This window comes from Mirounga leonina, unplaced genomic scaffold, assembly GCF_011800145.1.
Source record: "Mirounga leonina isolate KUSES-001 unplaced genomic scaffold, KU_Mleo_1.0 Mir_151, whole genome shotgun sequence".
Classification (NCBI taxonomy): domain Eukaryota; kingdom Metazoa; phylum Chordata; class Mammalia; order Carnivora; family Phocidae; genus Mirounga; species Mirounga leonina.
The window spans coordinates 15,785,755-15,797,798 of NW_023270377.1; the positions used below are offsets into that span (position 1 = coordinate 15,785,755).

General features: G+C 47.4%; 1 protein-coding gene across 10 annotated transcripts in view; it reads left to right on the plus strand.

Annotated features, from left to right (window-relative positions):
- The first annotated feature begins 828 nt into the window (after positions 1–828).
- EPHA4 (EPH receptor A4) overlaps positions 829–12,044 on the plus strand; it is a 143,734-nt gene continuing 132,518 nt past the window's right edge. For 6 of the 10 annotated variants that reach the window (XM_035007032.1, XM_035007033.1, XM_035007038.1 and 3 more), the window contains exons 1-3: positions 1,994–2,154; positions 5,271–5,338; positions 9,489–10,152. In XM_035007032.1, coding sequence (XP_034862923.1) covers positions 2,064–2,154; positions 5,271–5,338; positions 9,489–10,152 — 823 coding nt within the window. In that variant the 5' untranslated portion in view covers positions 1,994–2,063. Of the gene's footprint in view, positions 1,062–1,993; positions 2,155–2,459; positions 2,574–5,270; positions 5,339–9,488; positions 10,153–12,044 lie in introns of those variants that run through there. The other 4 variants (XM_035007031.1, XM_035007040.1, XM_035007034.1 and 1 more) reach the window with 3 other exon arrangements.

Sequence of the window (12,044 nt, forward strand, 5' to 3'; positions counted from 1 at the left end):
CCCCCGAGGCCACCACGCACACAGCTACTGCTCACAGCCTCGCCAAGCGCGCTCAAAAAAAAAGTTGCCGGGTTCTGAGTTTGCAAGGGTGCGGCTCTCCAACCACGAGGAGGCACGATGGGCTGCGGGGGCCAAGGACCTGAAGCCGTGGCCGCGATCCGCTCTCCTCCACAGTGCCTTATCTCTTGCTGTTTTATCTAGGATTCCTGTCTTGTTTTGTTTTGTTTTGTTTTGTTTTGTTTTGTTTTCTAGGGACTGCAGCTACTCAGGCAGCCCTGGGGATATTGACTATGAGTTTCTCCTTGATTCCATTTTCCGTAACCCAGCTGGCGAGAAGCTCGACTCCTGGGTGCTCTGCACCACCCCCCGCCACCACACCGCAGGAGTGGCCAGGGTGCGCGGGACGTGGGAGCGCGGATGAAAACGTGCCCCACGGCCACTCCTCCGCTCTGCGGGTTGCGGGTGGCAGCCTTTGTCCGCTCGCCCTTCCGCGGGGGCCGCGCACTCCCGAGTCCGGCCGGCAGGTGGCGCGGTTGCCTCACGATGAGCCGCTGCCTGAGCGGGAAAGGCGCTTCCACCTCCCCGCGGTCGCCCACCCGCTGGGACCCTCGCCCGGGAGAAAAACTCGGTCCTACCCTGGAGGGAGACAGAGGAGGGGTAGCCTGGGAGCGGGGGTGGGGTGGGGGAAAGGAGGCCAAGTCGGGAATCCGGCCCCTTTAAACGTCGGGAGAAACGCTCCGAGTCGCGTCGGGGGTCCGGTCCCCGGGCCGCCCGCCACGTGACGGTCGCCGGGCGGCGCTCAGGTGGCTGCTCTCGCAGCCCGGACATCTGGGGACAGACCAAGGCTCGGTGGGGCCTACGTCCCCGGAGGTGGACAGCGACACTCTCGGCGCCTGGGTGGGGGCAGCTGCGAGGATTTCCGCCGCTTCTGCCGTCCGCCACCGCGCCCGGGGCGCGGAGAGCGCTCCCCAGCAGCGCCCGGGAGCCGTCGGAGCGCAGAGCTGCAGCAACCGCGCCGGGCAGCCCCCGAGTCCCCACCTGCGGGGTCTGGGCAGCAGCAGGTACCCACGCTCCCACTTTACGCCCTTCGCTTCTGCCCCGGCGCCTGGGATCGGCCAGGCCTGGTTCCCGGGACGATCCCCAGGGAAACACGCAGCCGGTTCCCTGCAGCTCAGGCCCGGCCTTCTCGGCGCGTCCTGGCGCGATGGGAAGTCCTGACCCGGGGCCGGGAAGAGACGCGCTGCGTGAACGCGAGGCGCAACCAGAGGGTTCTTCTCCGTTGCTAGAAAGTCACTGGTTCCGTCTCTGGAGACTGTGGCTGAGCCTTGCCTCCCGCCGGGAGAGGCCCTGGACTTCGGGGACCGATCAGGTCCCTGCTTTCCAGGCAACTGGGGAACCAGGGAAGAAAGACATAATCAAACCACAGAACTCCCCCAAAGAGCATTTCATTTGGAGATGCGCCATAAAGACACAAACAGGGCAAGGTAGCTGAGGGTGGCAGAGGCGGTGCGCCAGCCCCCGCGCGCGAGACGCGAACGCTTCGACCCTCAGAAAAGAGCAACAGCAAAGAGGCAGGTCAACTTTATACTTATTTTATTGCAGTAAAAGAACCTTTTCCTCTATCTCAAACCGCCCGTGGCGGCGGGGTGGGGGGCCCCGGGGGGGAGGGGGTTGCCAATCTTCCTCGGATTCCCCCCAGTCAATTCAGTCTTCGAAGCTCCTTCCGCCGCCCCAGGGCTGGACCCCTGAGATGAGGTCCGGGGACCACGCCGTCTCCCTCCGGCGGGGGGAGGAACCCCGCAGAGCTGGGCCCCAGAGGCCGCGGGAGACCGCGCGCCCCACCGAGGCCGGAGGGGGCGGGGCCTCGGGGCGGGCTCCGCTCAGTGGGGCGGGGCTGCGCTGTCCCGTCTGCGCCACTATTGGCCGCGGGCCCCGGACTGGCGGGTGAACGTCACGGGCTGGGCCCACCCCCTTGGCAATGTCTTCAGCCCGCTGCACTCCTAACTTAAGCATTTATTCCACTGGGATAGAAGCGGCAGGAGCAGCGTTGGCACCGGCGAACCATGGCTGGGATTTTCTATTTCGTCCTCTTTTCGTTTCTCTTTGGGATTTGCGACGCTGTCACCGGTTCTAGGGTGTACCCCGCGAATGAAGGTAAGACCGAGGCGGTCCTTCTGCGGTCCCGGGCAGAGAGGTGGATCTGCGGGTGAATGGCCCCCGGGAGCGCAAGGCCGGAAGGTGTGAGGGGATCCCGGCGTGAGCGGTGCGCCCCGACTCCGGAGAAGGGGGCCCGGACGAGAGGATCCGCGAAGGGGAGTGGGGAAGCTGCCGGGCAGCCTTCCCCGGGCGGTGACCCTGCATTCGGCTGGGCTACCCAAGTTTGTAGCGGAAGGACAAAGTTTATCAGCATCCGCGGGCGAGGCCGGCTCCAGGAGCCCCAGGGGATACACTAGAGCCAACGCCAGGACTAAACAAACAAACAGAAAATAATAATAAATTATTTGGACGTAGCGTTCCCTATCACCGCTCCCAACCCAGCCCCGGTCAAGGGGGGAACGGAAGCCTGGATCTAAGTGAGTGTTTGGTGCTCCCGGGTGCCTGCGAAAGCCTTGGAGCTCAAGGTTTCTGCAAAGTTTCCCGAGCCCTGGGCTTCCCGGGACCCGGCTGCGGGGCCTCGGCTGCACAGCGGCCGTGGCGCCGCTCGCAGGTCGCCAGTGACCTGGTTTCTGTGGCACCCGGCGTCAGACACCTTTCTCCCCGCTGGGCCTCGCGCTCCGGGTGTGCGATCGCTGGCCTACGGGGCCCCACTCTCTTCAGATCACCCCTCAGACCTGGGGACCCGCTGGCAAGTTGAACGTGGTAGTTTTTGCTTTTTGCCCCCGGAACTATACACTGGGTTAGTTTGGATGGAACGCGCGGGACCGACTGGACCCGTCTGGGTGCTGTTTTCTGCGCGTCTCTTCGGACGTGCTGGAAAGATTGTGTCTGTTTCTGTGTAGGGGAGGTGGGTGTTGATCATTTAGTTTCTGATGATCTCAGAGAAAGGCGAATTGAATGTGTGTGTGTATGTGTGTGTGTGTCCGCGTGAGTCTGTGTGTGTACGCGCGCGCGCGCAAATGTGTGTATGTGGGTGCGCGGGTGCCCGCGTGGACGCGGACGATTGTGTGCCTGTGCGTGAGTACCCTGATAGCGTGCGCCTCTGTTCGGGGCTGCTTGTGCTCGAGTCAGCGTGCATCTAGCCTTGCACCGGTCTCGTCGACTCTTTCACAGCACCCCCGTCCCGCGCCCTCCCCCATCCATCCATCCATCCATCCATCTATTCAGGCGTCCATCTCTCCAGAATCCGTCCGTGCATCCCTGCGCTATCTATCATTTTCCCTGTTCCGAAGGAGGGAGCCAAAAACCAACTTAGCCTTGGCTGGGCAGCCGGGACCCAGAGCTCGCCAGGAGGAGGCTGGGAGAGATTCACACACCTGCCGGCAGACACTGTTTGGGAGGAAAGGGGCGCTCTCCCACCCTCTCGATCTCCTCCCTTCTTCTTAACTGACTTCTGGTGCCATCTCGGTCGCTGCGGTCCCTCGGTCCCCAGGGTCATTCCTTTTAGTGGAATCATGGATCTCGCTTTCTCCCGACTACTTCGCACACTTGTTAGGACGTCCCTCGAGACCTCTCTGGCTCCAGACGTAACGGAGATTTTCTTTTCTTTTTTTCTTTTCTTTTTCTTTCTTTCTTTTTTCCTTTTTTCCCCCTCCCCTTTCTTGCCTTTTCTTTTGGAAGGAAAACTTGGGAGCGTTAGACAAAAACGGTGTTGATGGAGCTGTAGGCTGATGTAGAACGAAGAGGGGGGGAGTGTTTCCCCCCCTCCGGCCCCTCCTCCCCCCTAAAAATTAATTCATTTTGTTGCTTTTTATTCCCATCACGTTTCCTTTTCTCCCTTTTACCCTCCCTTTCTACTCCCTCCCTTTTTTTGTAAATTGGGTCTTATTGTTCCCTTTGTGTCCCTAATCCACCTTACATAAATCCAAATGGATGTAGCGGGCTTTTCTCTAGGGACCAAGAAGAGGGAATGAGGAGGGGGGGCGCAACTCCGGGCGGGAGCGACCCAGGGAAGGCTCTACATTTTAAAATAATTAAGAGACCCTAGGAATTCAGGCTCCTCGGGAAAACCAGGAGAAAGCAGCTGTTTTTAACTCCTTTGACTTGGGGATGGAATGAGGGAAGGTGGGCAGAATTCAGGGGCCTAGGGGTGAGATGGAGAGTCGGAATGCCCAGGAGCAAGGATGAGGGCTCCCCATTCCCACCCCTCCTCCAGCCTAAAGAGCCAGCCTCACTGATCAAATTAATAACCCAGTGGTTCCTTTGAGATGGGCCTTTCGACCCCCAGGCCTGCAGATCTCGGTGGGAAAGAGAATGTGGAGAGGTTAGGAATCCATTGTGTCCTTTAAAATGTCCTCGGTGCCTAGGACAGTTCCAGCCTGGGTGGGGGATAGCAGCTCTGTAGCCGGCTTCCCTGTTCCTGAGCTTTGACACACACGCTTAGGTGAAGCACAAACACTAAATCTATTAGGCTGCACTCCTTCACCTAAAATTCAAACCAGTGATTTCCTCCTAGGCTGAGGACGAGTCTCTGGTTGTCCTCCAAAAGACCTGGGGAAGAGAATATTCCAGTGTGTTAGCATCCTAAATTCTACAGGTCTGCCATTACCCCCTTTGAAACTTGGATATTTTAAAAAAGCAGTGGATACCACATCCGGGGCCTCTTTATTTGGTGGGGGGGGGGGGGAAATTGTAGAGGAGAGAGCCTTTTCATGACCCTTTGAATACTCTGTTAGAATTCACTTGTGGTTCTGTCACCATGATGATGAGTTATGTGGTCATCTGAAACTTGCAAAAACAAATAACTCTAGTAGATACCAGACAGAGATGAATGCTGATTTTGCTCTGGAGTGTAGCTGCCCTACATAGATATATTTATTTTTTGAATTGTACTTGAGATTCTCTATTCATCCTTTTTAGAAAATGAATCAGCTCAGGCCTGGGATGGAATTTTAAATGCTAAGCAAGTTAAATAAATAAGAATGTGCAGATTTAAAGAGGGGAGAAGATCAAGTAAGTAATGATTATTTACATAAGTGAGACTGAGTTTAGGTTTTGATCAGAGTTGGATATGCACACCCCCAGAACATATGGAAACGCTCAGGCAAATGGTTTTTGTAGTATTGGCTTTTTTGCAATTGGAAATTAATCCATTTTCCTTTGTTTTCTTGCAGTTACCTTATTGGATTCCAGATCTGTTCAGGGAGAACTTGGGTGGATAGCGAGCCCTCTGGAAGGAGGGGTAAGTTCCGAGTTGCTCTCTGATCCAAAGGGTAAAAAGGAGTGATTAGCAACTTTCTGAGAGTCCTAATGGCTTGATTCTTGTTGATTGTGGTGAGGGGGTCAGATTTCCGCCATGGCCTGTGAAGTGAATTACGCTTTGTTGGAGAAACCCTATACTCCCTTTGGATAGCTCTGTCATGGAAGAACTAGAAACCAAAAGGGCAGAAAGGGGTTTCAAAATTAGGAGATTGGTGGAGGCATAGACTTAGATGCCTATTTAAAACTAAAATACCGACAAGAAATACGATCCAGGGACCAAATTAGAATTTGTGCCTATTACTGTGATGGCCGTGAAGACCTGACAGGGTTAATTTTAGAGCAATTGTTCTGTTTCCAGATGAGGAAAATGAATAAATAAAGATACCAGGGGAGAGAACATTTCTGATTGTACCAGGCACAAGTTTAGTTCCATGCATAGGCAATGGGGGCGGGGGAGGGGCACGTCCTTACCTCTCACAACCTTAAATCAACTGCAGCTCTCTTGCACACTGTGAGGAAACCCTATGAGCTTCTGCCAGGGGCACAATATATACAGAAAAAAACCCCCAGGCTTTTGTGCTATTGGTGCTGAATGTAAAAAAGTTTATGTATTTGGAATCTTGAGCCTTTGGGAAAGGGGAAGCTAAAATAGAAAATATGAGAGAGCGCATCACTGTTCATTTCTTCTGAAATGTGCCTTCACTGCCTCCTTCTGAAGATTCAGAGAATACAGGTCAATGGCCACATTCTCCCCCCTCCACTCTTCAAAACAGGTCGGAATGAATCGGCTTGGGAAAGAAATCAGTATAACATGTAACTCCCGACTTCTGCCAAATTTAAGGAACTCTCAAATCCTTTAAAAATTAAGATCATTCTGCCTTTATATGCTTGATAATCTGTGACTGAATCAGTTGATTGAGAGCAGTGGAGGTGAAAGACAAGGCATCTTTAGCAGGGGAAGATTGGAATACCAGCCCCCAGTATGGTGCTTCCCACCTGTCCACTGAATCAACAATAAGGGATCAAAACAGTAAAGATGCACAGAAACTGTTATAAAAGAGGAAGGGTTTTAAAAATAAGGCAAGGAAGTTGTCATGAAAATGGAGAATGTTAGGCCGTCTTTTTCCAAAACAGGTTTTGGGATCCATGCGAAATAAAACGGAGATTTGCCTTACCTTCCTGTTTTTCTGCCTGAACTTGACTGCAGTTGGTTGGATCTCTGCTGAAAAATTCTAGTCGGCCCTCAAAACCATTTTTTAAAGGGAGGGAGAGTGATTGGCAGGCCTCTGGCAGTGTAGACAAGCTGTATTCACTGCTGATTGCAGGCAATTGCCCTCGTCCTTTGAATGTGAAGAAAGGTACAGCTTTATCTTGTGAGAGTCAGACTCTTGTTAATCCTATACCCTGGAAAGGTCACTGATTCAGGGAGGCTTTCCCAGGCTACACCAGGAGTAAAGCTCTGTAGGTTCAGTGTATTAGAACTGCTAGCAAAATTGAAGATGGAAGGTATCAGTACTTTAAAAATTTAACGAATCTTATCTTTCTTACGGGCTGCTCCCAAGTTTGAAGGGAGAATGCATCCAGTATGATTTGGGACCTGACTTGTTACACTAAATATCCGTGTGACCTGTATAAAAGCAAGGAGTGACACATTTTTGAGCACAGTCTATGGTCTGTCTAGTTTCTGGAAAGCTTTTACTGCAACTTAATATTCTGTAGACATCCCATATCCCACACCCACCCGAAACTGCCGAAAGAACACCTGCTTGCTTTTTATAAACACAAAACTTTCGTCTTGAGGTCTCTTAAAATAATACCATACATATATAGCTGATTGTGTCCAACCCAGAACTTTTCTATGGGCTGAATGTAGACTTCTGAATGTAGAATGTAGCATCTTTCTTTCCTTAAATGTGGTGGGTGTAATATTTTAGGGACTCATTGTGAGGGGTGAGAAATGAAATTTTATTTATGTATAATAGAAATAGTCATTCCAAAATATATAGTAGCCATTGAGAAATTATGTGCCAGATTATAAATTTTCATTAATCTATAGATTTTGTAATTAAAGGAGACTTTTTCAGGCTTAGAATGAAGGGATGAATTAGATTATCTACCTAGTATGGATGGATTAGCTTTAAAAAGTTCTTTCCAGCTGAAGATAAAAGCACATTTGTGTCTTTCGGTTATTCTGAAATTTCTACTTAGAGTTAGGATGATTCACATCTTTCTTGGCTGGAAACTTGGGGTCATGGTTTTGTCAATAAGTAATGACATTTATTTGTTGTTACTGTTATTTTTAAAAAGAAACAGAAAATTTACTTGACAGTTCCACAAAGTAAAATAATGAAATATAGTCAGCGACAACTCAGTGTTGTCTTTTTTTCTGTAAGAACAACTAAGCAGAACATAAGAATAATAGAAAGCAATGGCTCCTGATGGCAACATTGTAGCAAAAAAATCTAATCTCTTGGCAGTGTTCATTTAAAGGAGCATATTGTGTTTCTGACACTGATTGTAAAATACAAAAAATAAGGTGAGCTTTGTCATTGTTCTGGTGAATTGATCAATGTGTTTAGACAATTAAGTTCAGGCTGGGAAATTCACATTAGACCCAAACTCTCCTGTATGAACTCTGTGGAGATATCCCTGTGAGCTTTCATTTACATTGAGAAATGTGTTTTTCCATATTCCCTTTGTTCTGAAATGAGAAGCATGCTGAGTAGGGTATTTTTTTGAAGGTGGAGATCTATTTTTGGATTTACATGAATTTCCCCCAAATAAGTAAATTACTGGTGATTTATTGCTTAGTGGATAAAAAGAAATTTTAATCACCACAGGGCACTTATCCCTCCCAGTTCCAACTTTCATAATGGTAGCAGATGAAAGCGATACAGAATTTTATGCAGTATGGCCCTTCACATAGTAACATTTCCATCCATTAATAGTTTTCCAATGCACAGATGGAAAACCCGTTAAAAGATACATTATGGTTCTACATACTTCATTGGATTGAATGGAGCTTTAAGTGGAGCTATTATAGAATATGAATTTTTTTTAACTATCTTTTTTTCTTCTAATTATATTCATGTGTTAGATACTTAAGCTGATTTATACCAGATCTATATAAATACATTACTGTAGAAACTTGTGAAGAATTGGAGGCTGCCTACTGGCCCGAGCCCCCCCCAAACAATCTTGCTGCTTTTAGGATTATTTTTAAAAGCTGTGGCGAGAGAGTTTTTTACTACTCCAGTCACACTGAGTTCAGATTGTCCCACCGTTAGAATCTTTATGTTAGGAAGTAGATCGCAAAGAAAACCCTACCATCCTCCTTTAATTTTCTTGGGCTTTGAATCATAAACACCACCTACTATTTTATTTTCAATATCCACAGAATATTTAGAAACAAAGCATGTGTGCGTTCTTGTTTACTTATGGTATATGTTTTAAAAATAAGAATATACAGCTCTGGAAAAGTGTTTAATTGTTATAAATAACAGTGGATTTGAGAAATCCAACCATAAAGTTTACTCTCTGTCTTCCCAGGATTACCAAAACCAGAAGAGTGAGATTTTCTTTACCCCTTTAAAGAATAGTGACAGTGCCCAAAAAAAAAGACACTTTTTTAGGTATTAGAGAGCAAAGTTCTGACAGGAGCACCACTAATTAACTGATAATTGTCTTCCTTTGGCAAGCTTCTTTCTTCCTGCTCTTAATTTGCAGGTCTCTGCTCAGTTGTTGAAACAATACACATACTAGTTTTTCATTTATGAGTAAATTTGAACTGTTGCCACTTGAAATTGTAGTTGTTGTAATAGGTGAATCTGAGGTTGTTAGACCACCATAAGGAACTGCTGGGAACTCATAAGCAAAATATCTCCCCAAGCCTCTGGATTTTAGGCAAAAGAATGAAACAACCACAAAAACAAAACAAAACAAAAAAACACCTGCCCAGTAAAATATTGTCTTATCTCCCATAAGATGTTTTGTTAGTGAGGGTTGGTTCTCAGTAGTTTTCTTCCTCCCTAAAACAAAAATCATCACTGTCCTCTGAGGGTAAAATAGAATTGACAAGTCATCGCATGATGACATTTTGTAATTGATACATTTCCTTTGGATCTTTGCAGTGGGAGGAAGTGAGTATAATGGATGAAAAAAATACACCAATCCGAACCTACCAAGTGTGCAACGTAATGGAACCTAGCCAGAATAACTGGCTACGAACTGATTGGATCACCCGGGAGGGGGCTCAGAGGGTGTACATTGAGATCAAGTTCACCTTGAGAGACTGCAACAGTCTTCCGGGTGTCATGGGGACTTGCAAGGAGACGTTTAACCTCTACTACTATGAATCAGACAACGACAAAGAGCGTTTTATCCGAGAGAGCCAGTTTGCCAAGATTGACACTATTGCGGCTGATGAGAGCTTCACCCAAGTGGACATTGGTGACAGAATCATGAAGCTGAACACCGAGATCCGGGATGTAGGGCCCCTGAGCAAAAAGGGGTTTTATCTGGCTTTTCAGGATGTGGGGGCCTGCATTGCCCTGGTCTCAGTCCGTGTGTTCTATAAGAAGTGTCCGCTCACCGTTCGCAATCTAGCCCAGTTTCCAGACACCATCACAGGGGCTGATACGTCTTCCCTGGTGGAAGTTCGAGGCTCCTGTGTCAACAACTCAGAAGAGAAGGATGTGCCAAAAATGTACTGTGGGGCAGATGGTGAATGGCTGGTACCCATTGGCAACTGCCTATGCAATGCTGGGCATGAAGAGCGGAATGGAGAATGCCAAGGTAAGAAGAGCCATATTGTACTTTTCATTAGGGCTTAGTGCACATAATTAAATCAGAGATGAGACTAAATGGAGTAAAGCCAGTAATTAGCAGCCCCTGTGGGACATGGTGGGACAGAGGGGTCTAATGAGTAAATGCTCTAGCTCCAGGTGGTAAGGCTAAGACGTTTCTAATACTGACAAAATAAATGATGCTGTGTAATCAGCAGAAGGCCAAACACATTTGCTAACAGGCACTTAGATCTGAACCGGCTTGACGTGCCCTCTGAGATGTAAATGAACAAGCTGAAGAAACAGACTTGATTGATCCTTACTTAAAGAGGGCAGACACATTTTTGAACTCTAGTTTTCCCTGGCTACAGACTTGGTAAAATGGCAAAGATGGTAAATATCTCTTGTGGCATATATATGTACATGAACGACTTAAATGTGGAAGTAGGATTCCAGTCTTGCAAATCCCGCCTGCTGATTAAAATCGAGCTGTGTGAAGAAAGTAGTTTGTCCTGCCTCATTGGGGCTGTGTAGACGTGGCCCAACGAAGTGGAGTGACAAAGTTTCAAGTGCATTCTGTTCCACTGAGCTCCCATTGATAGGGTCTGCAAGTGACATTAATCTTGATGAAAGACCTCTTGATTTCCCCGAGGAGGTGATAAAGAGCTAGTGAGAGTCTTATTTGATCTGTGTGGTCAGAGGCAAGAGTAAATTGTGATCCATTTTGGTTATTGAGTTTTTGAAGAAATCTAGACTTTTGTATCATGCTAATTACTACTTATCACATTACTAAGGTGATTTTTTTCCCCTTACCTGCAGTGGAGTGTATGCAATTCTTTCTTCTCTTATTTCCCCTTTCTGGGGAGTTGGTAAAATATTTTTCTTTGTAGCAGCTTTGCTTCCGAGTAAGAGATGAGAAGAGTTCAAACTTACATGGATTGCTCATGTGGTGTGTGGATTAGGGCTTAAAAAAATCAGTTATCCCAAGGTTGTTATTTTTTGCGTGGTGTTTATTTTTAGGGCTTATCAATAGTCTACTGCCGCCAATCTCACTATGGTTACTACTAAACAGTGTAACTCTGGTCCCGACTTATGGAACAGATCCGATTAATCTTTTCTCAGGGTGATTGTTGAGCTGTAGACTGATTGCCACATGGTTCATCTGATTTGGTGATTAAAGACCCCGAAATAACCGACTGCCAAACAATCTGTCTGGCATTTCAACCATCTTAATGACAGGGTAGGATTAACTATGGGACAATCCACTCGACTGACGGGAAATCAACAGTTATAACCTGAAGAAATTTGCATTTTTGGTAATTTGATGTCATAGGTTGTGCATTTTTCCCTTTTATAGTATATACTGTTTTACAGTGTCATTCTTGATTTGCTAGTTATTTCCAGGAGTAGCTAACAAGGAATGTTGTAAATTCATCGCAAATAAAACAATAAAGGTTGGCTACCTTGTCTGTTGACTCAGAGTAAAAAGGTAAGCTCATGAATTCGAAAATTTTAAAGTTGGAATTTAAAGTTGTTTTTTGTTGTTGTTGTTTGCAAAGATTAGTTTCTTGATCATTGTGTTAGCTCTTGACTTAGCAACTACTGGATAAGCTGTACCAAATTGAAACCCCAAAACCTATCCTGGTATCGGTATGAGAACATACCTGAGTGCATTGTTATTGGCACCTAAATTGCAGTCATCATAGCAGGTACAGTGACATGAACAGGGCAATGACACGGAATCACACTTTAGAGTAAATTATTCTGCCTTTTCGATTTTTGTAAGAGAGGACTTGCACGTCTTCACATGTCAAGGTTCTTATATGTATTAAAAAAAAAAGAGAGAGAGAGAGAACACCATTGTCTTTCCATTTCCTGCTCTGGCATTAGTATATCTCTGTA